The sequence below is a fragment of the Oncorhynchus masou genome, chromosome 8, assembly GCF_036934945.1.
Source record: "Oncorhynchus masou masou isolate Uvic2021 chromosome 8, UVic_Omas_1.1, whole genome shotgun sequence".
In the NCBI taxonomy this organism is placed as follows: Eukaryota; Metazoa; Chordata; class Actinopteri; order Salmoniformes; family Salmonidae; genus Oncorhynchus; species Oncorhynchus masou.
This window is the reverse complement of record NC_088219.1, coordinates 41976569-41995011: the sequence shown is the minus strand read 5'-3', so window position 1 is coordinate 41995011 and position 18443 is coordinate 41976569. Positions and strand designations below refer to the sequence as shown.

Below are 18443 nucleotides of genomic sequence, written 5' to 3'. Positions count from 1 at the left end.
GAGGGAGGAGACGGGAGAGAGATGGGACGAGGGGAGACAGGGAGTAAGAGAGTGGGGCGGGAGAGGAAGGGAAGAGCAAGAGAGACAGAGAGAGGGGAGGGAGGGAGGGAGGGAGGGAGGGAGGGAGGGAGGGAGGGAGGGAGGGAGGGAGGGAGGGAGGGAGGGAGGGAGGGAGGGAGGGAAGAGATGGACACAGGGAAAGCAAGCAATGCAATAAAGAGAAAGGCATATGGAGGGAGAGAGAGTGGAAGGGAGGGAAAGAGAGTGGAGAGTGGAAGGGAGGGAGAGAGGATGGAAGGGAGGGAGAGACAGTGGAAGGGAGGAAGAGAGAGTGGAAGGGAGGGAGAGAGAGTGGAAGGGAGGGAGAGAGAGTGGAAGGGAGGGAGAGAGAGTGGAAGGGAGGGAGAGAGAGTGGAAGGGAGGGAGAGACAGTGGAAGGGAGGAAGAGAGAGTGGAAGGGAGGGAGAGAGAGTGGAAGGGAGGGAGAGAGAGTGGAAGGGAGAGAGAGACAGTGGAAGGGAGGAAGAGAGAGTGGAAGGGAGGGAGAGAGAGTGGAAGGGAGGGAGGGAGAGAGTGGAAGGGAGGGAGGGAGAGTGGAAGGGAGGGAGAGAGAGTGGAAGGGAGGGAGAGAGAGTGGAAGGGAGGGAGAGAGAGTGGAAGGGAGGGAGGGAGAGAGTGGACGGGAGGGAGGGAGGATGGAAGGGAGGGAGAGAGAGTGGAAGGGAGGAAGAGAGAGTGGAAGGGAGGGAGAGAGAGTGGAAGGGAGGGAGGGAGAGATGGAAGGGAGGGAGAGAGAGTGGAAGGGAGGAAGAGAGAGTGGAAGGGAGGAAGAGAGAGTGGAAGGGAGGAAAGAGAGAGTGGAAGGGAGGGAGGGAGAGAGTGGAAGGGAGGAAGAGAGAGTGGAGGGAGGAGGGAGAGAGAGTGGAAGGGAGGGAAGAGAGAGGGAAGGGAGGGAGAGACAGTGGAAGGGAGGGAGAGAGTGGAAGGGAGGGAGAGAGAGTGGAAGGGAGGAAGAGAGTGGAAGGGAGGGAGAGAGAGTGGAAGGGAGGGAGAGAGAGTGGAAGGGAGGAAGAGAGAGTGGAAGGGAGGGAGGAGAGAGTGGAAGGGAGGGAGGGAGAGAGAGTGGAAGGGAGGAAGAGAGAGGAAGGGAGGGAGGGAGGGAGAGAGAGTGGAAGGGAGGAAGAGAGAGGAAGGGAGGGAGAGACAGTGGAAGGGAGGGAGAGAGAGTGGAAGGGAGGGAGAGAGAGTGGAAGGGAGGAAGAGAGTGGAAGGGAGGGAGAGAGAGTGGAAGGGAGGAGAGAGAGTGGAAGGGAGGAAGAGAGAGTGGAAGGGAGGGAGAGAGTGGAAGGAGGGAGAGAGAGTGGAAGGGAGGGAGAGAGAGTGGAAGGGAGGGAGAGAGTGGAAGGGGGAGGGAGAGAGTGGAAGGGAGGGAGAGAGAGTGGAAGGGAGGGAGGAGAGTGGAAGGGAGGGAGAGAGGAAGAAGGGAGGGAGAGAGAGTGGAAGGGAGGGAGAGAGAGTGGAAGGGAGGGAGAGAGAGTGGAAGGGAGGAAGAGAGTGGAAGGGAGGAAGAGAGAGTGGAAGGGAGGGAGAGACAGTGGAAGGGAGTGGAAGGATGGAAGGGAGGGAGAGAGAGTGGAAGGGAGGGAGAGAGAGTGGAAGGGAGGGAGAGAGAGTGGAAGGGAGGAAGAGAGATGGAAGGGAGGAGGGAGAGTGGAAGGGAGGAGAGAGAGTGGAAGGGAGGGAGGAGAGTGGAAGGGAGAGAGAGTGGAAGGGAGGGAGAGACAGTGGAAGGGAGGGAGGAGAGAGTGGAAGGGAGGAAGAGAGAAGGGGAAGGGAAGGGAGGGAGAGAGAGTGGAAGGGAGGGAGAGAGAGTGGAAGGGAGGAAGAGAGAGTGGAAGGGAGGGAGAGAGAGTGGAAGGGAGGGAGAGAGGGAAGGGAGGGAGAGAGAGTGGAAGGGAGGGAGAGAGAGTGGAAGGGAGGGAGAGACAGTGGAAGGAGGGGAGAGTGGAAGGGAGGGAGAGAGAGTGGAAGGGAGGGAGGGAGAGTGGAAGGGAGGGAGAGACAGTGGAAGGGAGGGAGAGAGAGTGGAAGGGAGGGAGAGACAGTGGAAGGGAGGGAGAGAGAGTGGAAGGGAGGAAGAGAGAGAGTGGAAGGGAGGGAGAGAGAGTGGAAGGGAGGGAGAGAGAGTGGAAGGGAGGGAGAGAGAGTGGAAGGGAGGGAGAGAGAGTGGAAGGGAGGGAGAGAGAGTGGAAGGGAGGGAGAGAGAGTGGAAGGGAGGGAGAGAGAGTGGAAGGGAGGGAGGGAGAGTGGAAGGGAGGAAGAGAGTGGAAGGGAGGGAAGGGAGTGGAAGGGAGGAGAGTGGAAGGGAGGGAAGAGAGAGTGGAAGGGAGGGAGAGAGAGTGGAAGGAGGAGAGAGAGTGGAAGGGAGGGAGAGAGGGAGAGAGAGTGGAAGGGAGGGAGAGAGAGTGGAAGGGAGGAGAGAGAGTGGAAGGGAGGAAGAGAGAGTGGAAGGGAGGGAGAGAGTGGAAGGGAGGGAGAGAGAGTGGAAGGAAGGGAGGGAGGAGAGTGGAAGGGAGGGGAAGGTGGAAGGGAGGAGAGAGAGTGGAAGGGAGGGAGAGAGAGTGGAAGGGAGGGAGAGAGAGAGTGGAAGGGAGGAGAGAGAGTGGAAGGGAGGGAGAGAGAGTGGAAGGGAGGGAGGAGAGGGAAGGGAGAGGAGAGTGGAAGGGAGGGAAGAGAGAAGGGGGAGGGAGAGAGAGTGGAAGGGAGGGAGAGAGAGTGGAAGGGAGGGAGGAGAGTGGAAGGGAGGGAGAGAGAGTGGAAGGGAGGGAGAGAGAGTGGAAGGAGAGAAGGGAGAGAGAGTGGAAGGGAGGAAGAGAGAGTGGAAGGGAGGGAGAGAGAGTGGAAGGGAGGGAGAGAGAGTGGAAGGGAGGGAGAGAGAGTGGAAGTGGGGAGGGGAGTGGAAGGGAGGGAGAGAGTGGAAGGGAGGGAGAGAGAGTGGAAGGGAGGAGAGTGGAAGGGAGTGGAAGGGAGGAAGGGAGAGTGGAAGGGAGGGAGAGAGAGTGGAAGGGAGGGAGAGAAGGAGTGGAAGGGAGGGAGAGAGAGTGGAAGGGAGGGAGAGAGAGTGGAAGGGAGGGAGAGAGAGTGGAAGGGAGGAGAGAGAGTGGAAGGGAGGGAGAGAGAGTGGAAGGGAGGGAGAGAGAGTGGAAGGGAGGGAGAGAGTGGAAGGGAGGAGAGAGAGTGGAAGGGAGGGAGAGAGTGGAAGGGAGGGAGAGAGAGTGGAAGGGAGGGAGAGAGTGGAAGGGAGGGAGAGAGAGTGGAAGGGAGGGAGAGAGAGTGGAAGGGAGGGAGAGAGAGTGGAAGGGAGGGAGAGAGAGTGGAAGGGAGGGAGAGACAGTGGAAGGGAGGAAGAGAGTGGAAGGGAGGGAGAGAGAGTGGAAGGGAGGGAGAGAGAGTGGAAGGGAGGGAGAGAGTGTGGAAGGGAGGGAGAGAGAGAGTGGAAGGGAGGAGAGAGTGGGAAGGGAGGGAGAGACAGTGGAAGGGAGGAGAGAGTGGAAGGGAGGAGAGAGAGTGGAAGGAGTGGAGGGAGGAGAGAGTGGAAGGGAGGAGAGAGAGTGGAAGGGAGGAGGGAGAGTGGAAGGGAGGGAGAGAGTGGAAGGGAGGGAGGAGAGTGGAAGGGAGGGAGAGACAGTGGAAGGGAGGGAGAGAGAGTGGAAGGGGGGGAGAGACAGTGGAAGGGGAGGAGAGAGTGGAAGGGAGGGAGAGACAGTGGAAGGGAGGAAGAGAGTGGAAGGGAGGGAGAGACAGTGGAAGGGGAGAGAGAAGGGAGGAGTGGAAGGGAAGGGAGGAGAGAGAGTGGAAGGGAGGGAGAGACAGTGGAAGGGAGGGAGAGAGAGTGGAAGGGAGGGAGGAGAGAGAGTGGAAGGGAGGGAGAGACAGTGGAAGGGAGGGAGAGAGAGTGGAAGGGAGGGAGAGAGAGTGGAAGGGAGGGAGAGACAGTGGAAGGGAGGGAGAGAGAGTGGAAGGGAGGAGAGAGTGGAAGGGAGGGAGAGACAGTGGAAGGGAGGAGAGACAGTGGAAGGGAGGGAGAGAGAGTGGAAGGGAGGGAGAGAGAGTGGAAGGGAGGGAGAGAGAGTGGAAGGGAGGGAGGAAGGGAGGGAGAGTGGAAGGGAGGAGAGGAGTGGAAGGGAGGGAGAGAGTGGAAGGGAGGGAGAGAGAGTGGAAGGGAGAGGGTGGAAGGGAGGGAGAGTGGAAGGGAGGGAGAGAGAGTGGAAGGGAGGGAGAGAGAGTGGAAGGGAGGGAGAGAGTGGAAGGGAGGGAGAGAGAGTGGAAGGGAGGGAGAGACAGTGGAAGGGAGGGAGAGAGAGTGGAAGGGAGGGAGAGACAGTGGAAGGGAGGGAGAGAGAGTGGAAGGGAGTGGAAGGGAGGGAGAGAGTGGAAGGGAGGGAGAGAGAGTGGAAGGGAGGGAGAGAGAGTGGAAGGGAGGGAGAGAGAGTGGAAGGGAGGGAGAGAGAGTGGAAGAGAGGGAGGGAGAGTGGAAGGGAGGAAGAGAGTGTGGAAGGGAGGGAGAGACAGTGGAAGGGAGGAAGAGAGTGGAAGGGAGGGAGAGACAGTGGAAGGGAGGGAGAGAGAGTGGAAGGGAGGAAGAGAGTGTGGAAGGGAGGGAGAGACAGTGGAAGGGAGGAAGAGAGTGGAAGGGAGGGAGTGGAAGGGAGGAGAGGAAGGGAGGGAGGAAGAGAGAGTGGAAGGGAGGGAGAGAGAGTGGAAGGGAGGGAGAGAGAGTGGAAGGGAGGGAGGGAGAGTGGAAGGGAGGGAGGAGAGAGGGAGGGAGAGAGTGGAAGGGAGGGAGAGAGAGTGGAAGGGAGGGAGAGAGAGAGTGGAAGGGAGGGAGAGAGAGTGGAAGGGAGGGAGAGAGAGTGGAAGGGAGGAAGAGAGTGGAAGGGAGGGAGAGAGAGAGTGGAAGGGAGGGAGAGGAAGGGAGGGAAGGGAAGGGAGGAAGAGAGAGTGGAAGGGAGGGAGAGAGAGTGGAAGGGAGGGAGAGAGTGGAAGGGAGGAAGAGAGAGTGGAAGGGAGGGAGAGAGTGGAAGGGAGGGAGAGAGTGGAAGGGAGGAAGAGAGAGTGGAAGGGAGGGAGAGAGAGTGGAAGGGAGGGAGAGAGAGTGGAAGGGAGGAAGAGAGAGTGGAAGGGAGGGAGAGAGAGTGGAAGGGAGGGAGAGAGAGTGGAAGGGAGGAGAGAGAGTGGAAGGGAGGGAGAGAGAGTGGAAGGGAGGGAGAGAGTGGAAGGGAGGGAGAGACAGTGGAAGGGAGGGAGAGACAGTGGAAGGGAGGGAGAGAGTGGAAGGGAGGGAGAGAGAGTGGAAGGGAGGGAGAGAGAGTGGAAGGGAGGAGAGAGAGTGGAAGGGAGGGAGGAGAGTGGAAGGGAGGAAGAGAGTGGAAGGGAGGGAGAGAGAGTGGAAGGGAGGAGAGAGAGTGGAAGGGAGGGAGAGAGAGTGGAAGGGAGGGAGAGAGAGTGGAAGGGAGGGAGAGAGTGGAAGGAGGAGGGAGAGAGAGTGGAAGGGAGGGAGAGAGAGTGGAAGGGAGGGAGAGAGAGTGGAAGGGAGGGAGGGAGAGTGGAAGGGAGGGAGAGACAGTGGAAGGGAGGAGGGAGAGAGTGGAAGGGAGGGAGAGAGAGAGTGGACGGGAGGGAGAGAGAGTGGAAGGGAGGGAGAGAGAGTGGAAGGGAGGGAGAGAGAGAGTGGACGGGAGGGAGAGAGAGTGGACGGGAGGGAGAGAGAGTGGAAGGGAGGGAGAGAGAGTGGAAGGGAGGGAGAGAGTGGAAGGGAGGGAGAGAGTGGAAGGGAGGGAGAGAGAGTGGAAGGGAGGGAGAGAGAGTGGAAGGGAGGGAGAGAGAGTGGAAGGGAGGGAGAGAGAGTGGAAGAGGGAGGGAGAGAGAGAGTGGAAGGGAGGAGAGAGAGTGGAAGGGAGGGAGAGAGAGTGGAAGGGAGGGAGAGACAGTGGAAGGGAGGAAGAGACAGTGGAAGGGAGGAAGAGAGAGTGGAAGGGAGGGAGAGAGAGTGGACGGGAGGGAGAGAGAGTGGAAGGGAGGGAGAGAGAGTGGAAGGGAGGGAGAGAGTGGAAGGGAGGGAGAGAGAGTGGAAGGGAGGGAGAGAGAGTGGAAGGGAGGGAGAGAGTGGAAGGGAGGGAGAGACAGTGGAAGGGAGGAAGAGAGTGGAAGGGAGGAGAGAGAGTGGAAGGGAGGGAGAGAGTGGAAGGGAGGGAGAGAGAGTGGAAGGGAGGGAGAGTGGAAGGGAGGAAGAGAGTGGAAGGGAGGGAGAGAGAGTGGAAGGGAGGGAGAGAGAGTGGAAGGGAGGGAGAGAGAGTGGAAGGGAGGGAGAGAGAGTGGAAGGGAGGGAGAGAGAGTGGAAGGGAGGGAGAGAGAGTGGAAGGGAGGGAGAGAGTGGAAGGGAGGGAGAGAGTGGAAGGGAGGGAGGGAGAGAGAGTGGAAGGGAGGGAGAGAGAGAGTGGAAGGGAGGGATGGAGAGAGAGTGGAAGGGAGGAGAGAGTGGAAGGGAGGGAGAGACAGTGGAAGGGAGGAAGAGAGAGTGGAAGGGAGGGAGAGAGAGTGGAAGGGAGGGAGGGAGAGTGGAAGGGAGGGAGAGAGAGTGGAAGGGAGGGAGAGAGAGTGGAAGGGAGGGAGAGAGTGGAAGGGAGGGAGAGAGTGGAAGGGAGGGAGAGAGAGTGGAAGGGAGGGAGAGAGAGTGGAAGGGAGGGAGAGAGAGTGGAAGGGAGGGAGAGAGAGGATGGAAGGGAGGGAGAGAGAGTGGAAGGGAGGAAGAGAGAGGATGGAAGGGAGGGAGAGAGTGGAAGGGAGGGAGAGAGAGTGGAAGGGAGGAAGAGAGAGTGGAAGGGAGGAAGAGAGAGGATGGAAGGGAGGGAGAGAGAGTGGAAGGGAGGAAGAGAGAGTGGAAGGGAGGAAGAGAGAGTGGAAGGGAGGGAGAGAGAGTGGAAGGGAGGGAGAGAGAGTGGAAGGGAGGGAGAGAGAGTGGAAGGGAGGGAGAGAGAGTGGAAGGGAGGGAGAGAGTGGAAGGGAGGGAGAGAGAGTGGAAGGGAGGAAGAGAGAGTGGAAGGGAGGAAGAGAGAGTGGAAGGGAGGGAGAGAGAGTGGAAGGGAGGGAGAGAGAGTGGAAGGGAGGGAGAGACAGTGGAAGGGAGGGAGAGAGAGTGGAAGGGAGGGAGGGACAGTGGAAGGGAGGGAGAGACAGTGGAAGGGAGGGAGGGAGAGAGTGGAAGGGAGGGAGAGAGAGTGGAAGGGAGGGAGGGACAGTGGAAGGGAGGGAGAGACAGTGGAAGGGAGGGAGGGAGAGAGTGGAAGGGAGGGAGAGAGAGTGGAAGGGAGGGAGAGAGAGTGGAAGGGAGGGAGAGAGAGTGGAAGGGAGGGAGAGAGTGGAAGGGAGGGAGAGAGAGTGGAAGGGAGGGAGAGACAGTGGAAGGGAGGAAGAGACAGTGGAAGGGAGGAAGAGAGAGTGGAAGGGAGGGAGAGAGTGGACGGGAGGGAGAGAGAGTGGAAGGGAGGGAGAGAGAGTGGAAGGGAGGAAGAGAGAGTGGAAGGGAGGGAGAGAGAGTGGAAGGGAGGGAGAGAGAGTGGAAGGGAGGGAGAGAGTGGAAGGGAGGGAGAGAGAGTGGAAGGGAGGGAGAGACAGTGGAAGGGAGGAAGAGAGAGTGGAAGGGAGGGAGAGAGTGGAAGGGAGGGAGAGAGTGGAAGGGAGGGAGAGAGAGTGGAAGGGAGGGAGACAGTGGAAGGGAGGAAGAGAGAGTGGAAGGGAGGGAGAGAGAGTGGAAGGGAGGGAGAGAGAGATGGAAGGGAGGGAGAGAGAGTGGAAGGGAGGGAGAGAGTGGAAGGGAGGGAGAGAGAGTGGAAGGGAGGGAGAGAGAGAGAGTGGAAGGGAGGGAGAGAGGGAGGATGGAAGGGAGGGAGAGAGAGAGTGGAAGGGAGGGAGAGAGAGTGGAAGGGAGGGAGAGAGAGTGGAAGGGAGGAAGAGAGAGTGGAAGGGAGGGAGAGACAGTGGAAGGGAGGAAGAGAGAGTGGAAGGGAGGGAGAGAGAGTGGAAGGGAGGAAGAGAGAGTGGAAGGGAGGGAGAGACAGTGGAAGGGAGGAAGAGAGAGTGGAAGGGAGGAAGAGAGAGTGGAAGGGAGGGAGGGAGAGTGGAAGGGAGGGAGATACAGTGGAAGGGAGGACGAGAGAGTGGAAGGGAGGAAGAGAGAGTGGAAGGGAGGAAGAGAGAGTGGGAGGGAGGGAGAGAGAGTGGAAGGGAGGGAGAGAGAGTGGAAGGGAGGGAGGGAGAGTGGAAGGGAGGAGAGAGAGTGGAAGGGAGGAAGAGAGAGAGTGGAAGGAGGGAGAGAGAGAGTGGAAGGGAGGAAGAGAGAGTGGAAGGGAGGGAGAGAGAGTGGAAGGGAGGGAGAGACAGTGGAAGGGAGGAAGAGAGAGTGGAAGGGAGGGAGAGAGAGAGAGTGGAAGGGAGGAAGAGAGAGTGGAAGGGAGGAAGAGAGAGTGGAAGGGAGGAGAGAGAGTGGAAGGGAGGGAGAGACAGTGGAAGGGAGGAAGAGAGTGGAAGGGAGGGAGAGAGAGGGAAGAGAGTGGAAGGGAGGGAGAGAGAGAGGAAGGGAGGGGAAGGGGAGGGAGAGAGAGTGGAAGGGGGGGGAGAGAGAGTGGAAGGGAGGAAGAGAGAGTGGAAGGGAGGAAGAGAGAGTGGAAGGGAGGGAGAGAGAGTGGAAGGGAGGGAGAGAGAGTGGAAGGGAGGAAGAGAGAGTGGAAGGGAGGGAGAGAGAGTGGAAGGGAGGGAGAGAGAGAGAGTGGAAGGGAGGGAGAGAGAGAGAGTGGAAGGGAGGGAGAGAGAGTGGAAGGGAGGAAGAGAGAGTGGAGGGGAGGAAGAGAGAGTGGAAGGGAGGGAGAGAGAGTGGAAGGGAGGAGAGAGAGTGGAAGGGAGGAAGAGAGAGTGGAAGGGAGGAGAGACAGTGGAAGGGAGGAAGAGAGGTGGAAGGGAGGGAGAGACAGTGGAAGGGAGGGAGAGAGAGTGGAAGGGAGGAAGAGAGAGTGGAAGGGAGGGAGAGAGAGTGGAAGGGAGGAAGAGAGAGTGGAAGGGAGGAAGAGAGAGTGGAAGGGAGGGAGAGAGAGTGGAAGGGAGGGAGAGAGAGTGGAAGGGAGGACGAGACAGTGGAAGGGAGGGAGAGAGAGTGGAAGGGAGGGAGGGACAGTGGAAGGGAGGGAGAGACAGTGGAAGGGAGGACGAGACAGTGGAAGGGAGGGAGAGAGAGTGGAAGGGAGGGAGAGAGAGTGGAAGGGAGGGAGAGAGAGTGGAAGGGAGGAAGAGAGAGTGGAAGGGAGGAAGAGAGAGTGGAAGGGAGGGAGAGAGAGTGGAAGGAAGGAAGAGAGAGTGGAAGGGAGGGAGAGAGAGTGGAAGGGAGGGAGAGAGAGTGGAAGGGAGGACGAGACAGTGGAAGGGAGGGAGAGAGAGTGGAAGGGAGGGAGGGACAGTGGAAGGGAGGGAGAGACAGTGGAAGGGAGGGAGGGAGAGAGTGGAAGGGAGGGAGAGAGAGAGTGGACGGGAGGGAGAGAGAGTGGAAGGGAGGGAGAGAGAGTGGAAGGGAGGGAGAGAGTGGAAGGGAGGGAGAGAGAGTGGAAGGGAGGGAGAGAGAGTGGACGGGAGGGAGAGAGAGTGGAAGGGAGGGAGAGAGAGTGGAAGGGAGGGAGAGAGAGTGGAAGGGAGGGAGAGAGAGTGGAAGGGAGGGAGAGACAGTGGAAGGGAGGACGAGACAGTGGAAGGGAGGAAGAGACAGTGGAAGGGAGGAAGAGAGAGTGGAAGGGAGGGAGAGAGAGTGGACGGGAGGGAGAGAGAGTGGAAGGGAGGGAGAGAGAGTGGAAGGGAGGGAGAGAGTGGAAGGGAGGGAGAGAGTGGAAGGGAGGGAGAGAGAGTGGAAGGGAGGGAGAGAGAGTGGAAGGGAGGAAGAGACAGTGGAAGGGAGGGAGAGAGTGGAAGGGAGGGAGAGAGAGTGGAAGGGAGGGAGAGAGAGTGGAAGGGAGGGAGAGAGAGTGGAAGGGAGGAGAGAGTGGAAGGGAGGGAGAGAGAGTGGAAGGGAGGGAGAGAGAGGATGGAAGGGAGGGAGAGAGTGGAAGGGAGGGAGAGAGAGTGGAAGGGAGGAAGAGAGAGTGGAAGGGAGGAAGAGAGAGTGGAAGGGAGGAAGAGAGAGTGGAAGGGAGGGAGAGAGAGTGGAAGGGAGGAAGAGAGAGTGGAAGGGAGGGAGAGAGAGTGGAAGGGAGGAAGAGAGAGGAAGGGAGGGAGAGAGAGTGGAAGGGAGGGAGAGAGAGTGGAAGGGAGGGAGAGAGAGTGGAAGGGAGGGAGAGAGAGTGGAAGGGAGGAAGAGAGAGTGGAAGGGAGGGAGAGAGAGTGGAAGGGAGGGAGAGAGAGTGGAAGGGAGGGAGAGAGTGGAAGGGAGGGAGAGAGAGTGGAAGGGAGGAAGAGAGAGTGGAAGGGAGGACGAGACAGTGGAAGGGAGGAAGAGACAGTGGAAGGGAGGAAGAGAGAGTGGAAGGGAGGGAGAGAGAGTGGAAGGGAGGGAGAGAGAGGAAGGGAGGGAGAGAGAGTGGAAGGGAGGGAGAGAGAGTGGAAGGGAGGGAGAGAGTGGAAGGGAGGGAGAGAGTGGAAGGGAGGGAGAGAGAGTGGAAGGGAGGGAGAGAGTGGAAGGGAGGGAGAGAGAGTGGAAGGGAGGGAGAGAGTGGAAGGGAGGGAGAGAGTGGAAGGGAGGGAGAGAGAGTGGAAGGGAGGGAGAGAGTGGAAGGGAGGGAGAGAGAGTGGAAGGGAGGGAGAGAGAGTGGAAGGGAGGGAGAGACAGTGGAAGGGAGGAAGAGAGAGTGGAAGGGAGGGAGAGAGAGTGGAAGGGAGGGAGGGAGAGAGTGGACGGGAGGGAGAGAGAGTGGAAGGGAGGGAGAGAGAGTGGAAGGGAGGGAGAGAGTGGAAGGGAGGGAGAGAGTGGAAGGGAGGGAGAGAGAGTGGAAGGGAGGGAGAGAGAGTGGAAGGGAGGGAGAGAGGATGGAAGGGAGGGAGAGAGTGGAAGGGAGGAAGAGAGAGGATGGAAGGGGAGGGAGAGAGTGGAAGGGAGGGAGAGAGAGTGGAAGGGAGGAAGAGAGAGTGGAAGGGAGGAAGAGAGAGGATGGAAGGGAGGGAGAGAGAGTGGAAGGGAGGAAGAGAGAGTGGAAGGGAGGAAGAGAGAGTGGAAGGGAGGGAGAGAGAGTGGAAGGGAGGGAGAGAGAGTGGAAGGGGAAGGGAGGGAGAGAGAGTGGAAGGGAGGAGAGAGTGGAAGGGAGGAGAGAGAGTGGAAGGGAGGGAGAGAGAGTGGAAGGGAGGGAGAGAGTGGAAGGGAGGGAGAGAGAGTGGAAGGGAGGGAGAGAGAGGATGGAAGGGAGGAAGAGAGTGGAAGGGAGGGAGAGAGAGTGGAAGGGAGGGAGAGAGAGTGGAAGGGAGGAAGAGAGAGTGGAAGGGAGGAAGAGAGAGTGGAAGGGAGGGAGAGACAGTGGAAGGGAGGGAGAGAGAGTGGAAGGGAGGGAGAGAGAGTGGAAGGGAGGGAGAGAGAGTGGAAGGGAGGACGAGACAGTGGAAGGGAGGGAGAGAGAGTGGAAGGGAGGGAGGGACAGTGGAAGGGAGGGAGAGACAGTGGAAGGGAGGGAGGGAGAGAGTGGAAGGGAGGGAGAGAGAGTGGACGGGAGGGAGAGAGAGTGGAAGGGAGGGAGAGAGAGTGGAAGGGAGGGAGAGAGTGGAAGGGAGGAAGAGAGAGTGGAAGGGAGGGAGAGAGAGTGGAAGGGAGGGAGAGAGAGTGGAAGGGAGGACGAGACAGTGGAAGGGAGGGAGAGAGAGTGGAAGGGAGGGAGAGAGAGTGGAAGGGAGGGAGAGAGAGTGGAAGGGAGGGAGAGAGAGTGGAAGGGAGGGAGGGACAGTGGAAGGGAGGGAGAGACAGTGGAAGGGAGGGAGGGAGAGAGTGGAAGGGAGGGAGAGAGAGTGGACGGGAGGGAGAGAGAGTGGAAGGGAGGGAGAGAGAGTGGAAGGGAGGGAGAGAGTGGAAGGGAGGGAGAGAGAGTGGAAGGGAGGGAGGGAGGATGGAAGGGAGGGAGAGAGAGTGGAAGGGAGGGAGGGAGAGAGTGGACGGGAGGGAGAGAGAGTGGAAGGGAGGGAGAGACAGTGGAAGGGAGGAAGAGACAGTGGAAGGGAGGAAGAGAGAGTGGAAGGGAGGGAGAGAGAGTGGAAGGGAGGGAGAGAGTGGAAGGGAGGGAGAGAGTGGAAGGGAGGGAGAGACAGTGGAAGGGAGGAAGAGAGAGTGGAAGGGAGAGTGAGTGGAAGGGAGGGAGAGAGAGTGGAAGGGAGGGAGAGAGAGTGGAAGGGAGGGAGAGACAGTGGAAGGGAGGAAGAGAGAGTGGAAGGGAGGGAGAGAGAGTGGAAGGGAGGAAGAGAGAGTGGAAGGGAGGGAGAGAGAGAGAGAGTGGAAGGGAGGGAGAGAGAGTGGAAGGGAGGGAGGGAGGATGGAAGGGAGGGAGAGAGAGTGGAAGGGAGGGAGGGAGGATGGAAGGGAGGGAGAGAGAGTGGAAGGGAGGGAGGGAGGATGGAAGGGAGGGAGAGAGAGTGGAAGGGAGGGAGAGAGAGTGGAAGGGAGGAAGAGACAGTGGAAGGGAGGAAGAGAGAGTGGAAGGGAGGGAGGGAGGATGGAAGGGAGGAAGAAAGAGTGGAAGGGAGGAAGAGAGAGTGGAAGGGAGGGAGGGAGGATGGAAGGGAGGGAGAGAGAGTGGAAGGGAGGGAGAGAGAGTGGAAGGGAGGAAGAGAGAGGAATGGAGGGAGAGAGAGTGGAAGGGAGGGAGGGAGGATGGAAGGGAGGGAGAGAGAGTGGAAGGGAGGGAGAGAGAGTGGAAGGGAGGAAGAGAGAGGAATGGAGGGAGAGAGAGTGGAAGGGAGGGAGGGAGGATGGAAGGGAGGGAGAGAGAGTGGAAGGGAGGGAGAGAGAGTGGAAGGGAGGGAGAGAGAGTGGAAGGGAGGGAGAGAGAGTGGAAGGGAGGGAGAGACAGTGGAAGGGAGGGAGAGAGAGTGGAAGGGAGGAAGAGAGAGTGGAAGGGAGGGAGAGAGAGTGGAAGGGAGGGAGAGAGAGTGGAAGGGAGGGAGAGACAGTGGAAGGGAGGGAGAGAGAGTGGAAGGGAGGGAGAGAGAGTGGAAGGGAGGGAGAGAGAGTGGAAGGGAGGGAGAGAGAGGAAGGGAGGGAGAGAGAGTGGAAGGGAGGGAGGGAGGATGGAAGGGAGGGAGAGAGAGTGGAAGGGAGGGAGAGAGAGGGAAGGGAGGAAGAGAGAGTGGAAGGGAGGGAGAGAGAGTGGAAGGGAGGGAGGGAGGATGGAAGGGAGGGAGAGAGAGATGGAAGGGAGGGAGAGAGAGTGGAAGGGAGGAAGAGAGAGTGGAAGGGAGGGAGAGAGAGTGGAAGGGAGGAAGAGAGAGTGGAAGGGAGGAAGAGAGAGTGGAAGGGAGGGAGGGAGGATGGAAGGGAGGAAGAAAGAGTGGAAGGGAGGAAGAGAGAGTGGAAGGGAGGGAGGGAGAGTGGAAGGGAAGGGAGGAAGAGAGAGGAATGGAGGGAGAGAGAGTGGAAGGGAGGGAGAGAGAGTGGAAGGGAGGGAGGGAGGATGGAAGGGAGGGAGAGAGAGGGAAGGGAGGGAGAGAGAGTGGAAGGGAGGAAGAGAGAGGAATGGAGGGAGAGAGAGTGGAAGGGAGGGAGGGAGGATGGAAGGGAGGGAGAGAGAGTGGAAGGGAGGGAGAGAGAGTGGAAGGGAGGGAGAGAGAGTGGAAGGGAGGGAGAGAGAGTGGAAGGGAGGGAGAGAGAGTGGAAGGGAGGAAGAGACAGTGGAAGGGAGGAAGAGACAGTGGAAGGGAGGGAGAGACAGTGGAAGGGAGGGAGAGAGAGTGGAAGGGAGGAAGAGAGAGGAATGGAGGGAGAGAGAGTGGAAGGGAGGGAGGGAGGATGGAAGGGAGGGAGAGAGAGTGGAAGGGAGGGAGAGAGAGTGGAAGGGAGGGAGAGAGAGTGGAAGGGAGGGAGAGAGAGTGGAAGGGAGGGAGAGAGAGTGGAAGGGAGGGAGAGAGAGTGGAAGGGAGGGAGGGAGGGAGGATGGAAGGGAGGGAGAGAGAGTGGAAGGGGGAGAGAGAGTGGAAGGGAGGGAGGGAGGGAGGATGGAAGGGAGGGAGAGAGAGTGGAAGGGGGGGAGAGAGAGTGGAAGGGAGGGAGAGAGAGTGGAAGGGAGGGAGGGAGGGAGGATGGAAGGGAGGGAGAGAGAGAGTGGAAGGGAGGGAGAGAGAGTGGAAGGGAGGAAGAGAGAGTGGAAGGGAGGAAGAGAGAGTGGAAGGGAGGGAGAGACAGTGGAAGGGAGGAAGAGAGAGTGGAAGGGAGGGAGGGAGGGAGGATGGAAGGGAGGGAGAGAGAGAGGAAGGGAGGGAGAGAGAGTGGAAGGGAGGAAGAGAGAGAAAGGGAGGAAGAGAGAGTGGAAGGGAGGGAGAGACAGTGGAAGGGAGGGAGAGAGAGTGGAAGGGAGGAAGAGAGAGTGGAAGGGAGGAAGAGAGAGTGGAAGGGAGGAAGAGAGAGTGGAAGGGAGGAAGAGAGAGTGGAAGGGAGGAAGAGAGAGTGGAAGGGAGGAAGAGAGAGTGGAAGGGAGGAAGAGAGAGTGGAAGGGAGGGAGAGAGAGGAAGGGAGGGAGAGAGAGTGGAAGGGAGGGAGAGAGAGTGGAAGGGAGGGAGAGAGAGTGGAAGGGAGGGAGAGACAGCGGGAGGGAGGGAGGGAGGATGGAAGGGAGGAAGAGAGATGTCAATTGAAAGTGAAAGTGAGGCACAAAGAGAAGCAGACGTGAAGTGACAGAGAATAACAACCTTCCAGATGAATAGGTGCAAGAAGATGAGAAACAAAGGAACATCGTCTAGTCAAAAAGGAGAGAAGAAGATGAAGAAACTTGGGAACATAGTCTAGTCAAAAAGGAGAGAAGAAGATGAATGAGTAGGTAAAAAGGAGAAGGTGAAAGGTGAAAGGTGACAGGGTAGAGACACCGATTGTGTCAACCATTATGAGGAGAAATATTGGACTGTCAGAGAATAAGAGAAATACATGACACAAATAGACAATTCAAATGTCATCAACACTAACCTCTATCAGCAGACTATCAGAGACAACGTGGCACAAATAGATGGAAAAACAGAAAACAAACACACAAACATTCAAAAACTACAGAGAAAAACACATGCCGACACACGCATATACAGTACACACACACTCCCAGACCTGAGCTTCACACATACATATACAGTACACACACACACTCCCAGACCTGAGCTTCACACACTCCCAGACCTGAGCTTCACACACTCCCAGACCTGAGCTTCACACATACATATACAATACACACACACACTCCCAGACCTGAGCTTCACACATACATATACAGTACACACACACACTCCCAGACCTGAGCTTCACACATACATATACAATACACACACACACTCCCAGACCTGAGCTTGACACACTCCCAGACCTGAGCTTCACACACTCCCAGACCTGAGCTTCACACATACATATACAGTACACACACACTCCCAGACCTGAGCTTCACACACTCCCAGACCTGAGCTTGAGACACTCCCAGACCTGAGCTTCACACATACATATACAATACACACACACACTCCCAGACCTGAGCTTCACACATACATATACAATACACACACACACTCCCAGACCTGGGCTTGACACATACATATACAGTACACACACACACTCCCAGACCTGAGCTTCACACATACATATACAATACACACACACACTCCCAGACCTGAGCTTGACACACTCCCAGACCTGAGCTTCACACATACATATACAGTACACACACACTCCCAGACCTGAGCTTCACACACTCCCAGACCTGAGCTTGACACACTCCCAGACCTGAGCTTCACACATACATATACAATACACACACACACTCCCAGACCTGAGCTTGACACACTCCCAGACCTGAGCTTCACACATACATATACAATACACACACACACTCCCAGACCTGAGCTTCACACATACATATACAATACACACACACACTCCCAGACCTGGGCTTGACACATATACATAGTGTTTACACACACACTCCCAGACCTGAGCTTGACACACTCCCAGACCTGAGCTTCACACATACATATACAATACACACACACACTCCCAGACCTGGGCTTGACACATATACATACAGTGTTTACACACACAATCCCAGACCTGAGCTTGACACACTCCCAGATCTTTTGAGACAAATACTCACAGAGAAAGCAAGAGAGCATCACAAACTTGGAGACAGACCCACGGTCAGAGGAAGACAGACAGTGTCAGAATCAACAGCAGACACAGCTGATTAGCGTGTGTGTGTGTGTGTGTGTGTGTGTGTGTGTGTGTGTGTGTGTGTGTGTGTGTGTGTGTGTGTGTGTGTGTGTGTGTGTGTGTGTGTTTTATCATAAATGCTTTTCAATGCTTAATGCTTCAGCATCAGGGTTGGGGTCAGTTCCACTTTAATTCCAGTCAGTTCAGGTGTTAAACCAAATTCCAATTCAAAACGTTCCTCAATGAAAAGCATGGAAGAAAACTGGAATAGGAATGAACTGGAATTGACCGCCACAAACTCTGTTTAGCGTACTTGTGTATGAGTGTGTTTTCCTGTACCCAGTTTCTGAGTGTCTGAGTGAGTGTGTATAGTAACATGTGTGACTGTATTGACTCACTGTCTCTGGGGTCATGTGGAGAGTCATTCTTGACAGGGGTGGGATCACTCCAGGAGCGGTTGAAGCTCATCGCTCTACGCTCGGCAAATGCTAGTGCAGGTGGGGAGAGAGAGTCACACACCCACGCACCGCACACACACCCTGAACACACACACCCTGAACACACACACCCTGAACACACACACCCTGAACACCCAACCCAACACGCACATGGGCCGTTGTTGTCACACACAAGCAAGCACACATACACACGCGTATACACACGTGCGCGCACGGCCACAGACACAGACACACACACACACACACACACACACACACACACACACACACACACACACACACACACACACACACACACACACACACACACACACACACACACACACCTCTCCAGAGGACACACTGGGTGGGTGAGTTTTGGCTCGGTGCAACATGACCAGCCTCACAAATGAGAGACTGCGGAGATCTCCCATTCGTTAGCTTAACGTCTCACATATCCAGACCACCTACGCCTCAACACCAGCATGAACACACACACACGTAGGTTTATCAAACGTGTGCCAACACACACACACACACACACCCTCACCGGTGCACAACGGCATGCCACACACCGATACACACATCACACACAAGGCCATGCATAATCGCCGGCATGCATGAACACAAAGTCAACAAAACACAAAGCCACTGATGGAGGGCGGACATGTTGGGAGAACACACAGCACACAGTAACGCTGTGACTCACTCTGTGCCTTCATCCTCCTGCTGCCCACCATTCTGAGATGCTTCCGGAAGTTTCTGTGGGCAGATCGGGCATGAGGAGAAGAACAAGAGGAGACAAAATCAAAATCACTTAGAGGAAGAAGTGAATTAACAAGGGAAAGAGAGTGGCTGTGTCCGAAATGGCACCCTAAATAGTGCACTACTTTTGACACACACAGGAACACAGCAATATGGAAAGCAGTGCACTAAATAGGGAATAGGCTGCCATAATAAGATTTTTAAAAAGTGGCGGAGACATGAAAAGAAATGTAATTGAAGATTTTCGATTGAATTGCTTCATAATTTAGATCAGTCAGGTGAGTGCTTTGAGTAACAGAGGAAAATTCAACTGCTACTGCATACCCTCTAGTATCTGTCACCTGCTGCTACTGCATACCCTCTAGTATCTGTCACCTGCTGTCAGCTGCTGCTACTGCATACCCTCCAGTATCTGTCACCTGCTGTCAGCTGCTGCTACTGCATACCCTCCAGTATCTGTCACCTGCTGTCAGCTGTTGCTACTGCGTACCCTCTAGTATCTGTCACCTGCTGTCAGCTGCTGCTACTGCATACCCTCCAGTATCTGTCACCTGCTGTCAGCTGTTGCTACTGCATACCCTCTAGTATCTGTCACCTGCTGTCAGCTGTTGCTACTGCATACCCTCTAGTATCTGTCACCTGCTGTCAGCTGCTGCTACTGCATACCCTCCAGTATCTGTCACCTGCTGTCAGCTGCTGCTACTGCATACCCTCTAGTATCTGTCATCTGCTGCTACTGCATACCCTCTAGTATCTGTCAGCTGCTGCTACTGCATACCCTCTAGTATCTGTCACCTGCTGTCAGCTGCTGCTACTGCATACCCTCTAGTATCTGTCATCTG

At 57.2% G+C, this 18443-nt stretch overlaps 1 protein-coding gene across 1 annotated transcript in view; it reads right to left on the bottom strand.

The window, feature by feature from the left end:
* Positions 1 to 18443, bottom strand: part of nsmfa (NMDA receptor synaptonuclear signaling and neuronal migration factor a) — a 60324-nt gene that overhangs the window by 11458 nt on the left and 30423 nt on the right. The window contains exons 7-8 of the mRNA XM_064972473.1: positions 17546 to 17598; positions 16798 to 16887 (exon numbers count right to left, since the gene is read on the bottom strand). Of these exons, the coding sequence (XP_064828545.1) occupies positions 16798 to 16887; positions 17546 to 17598 (143 nt within the window). The remainder of the gene's footprint in view (positions 1 to 16797; positions 16888 to 17545; positions 17599 to 18443) is intronic.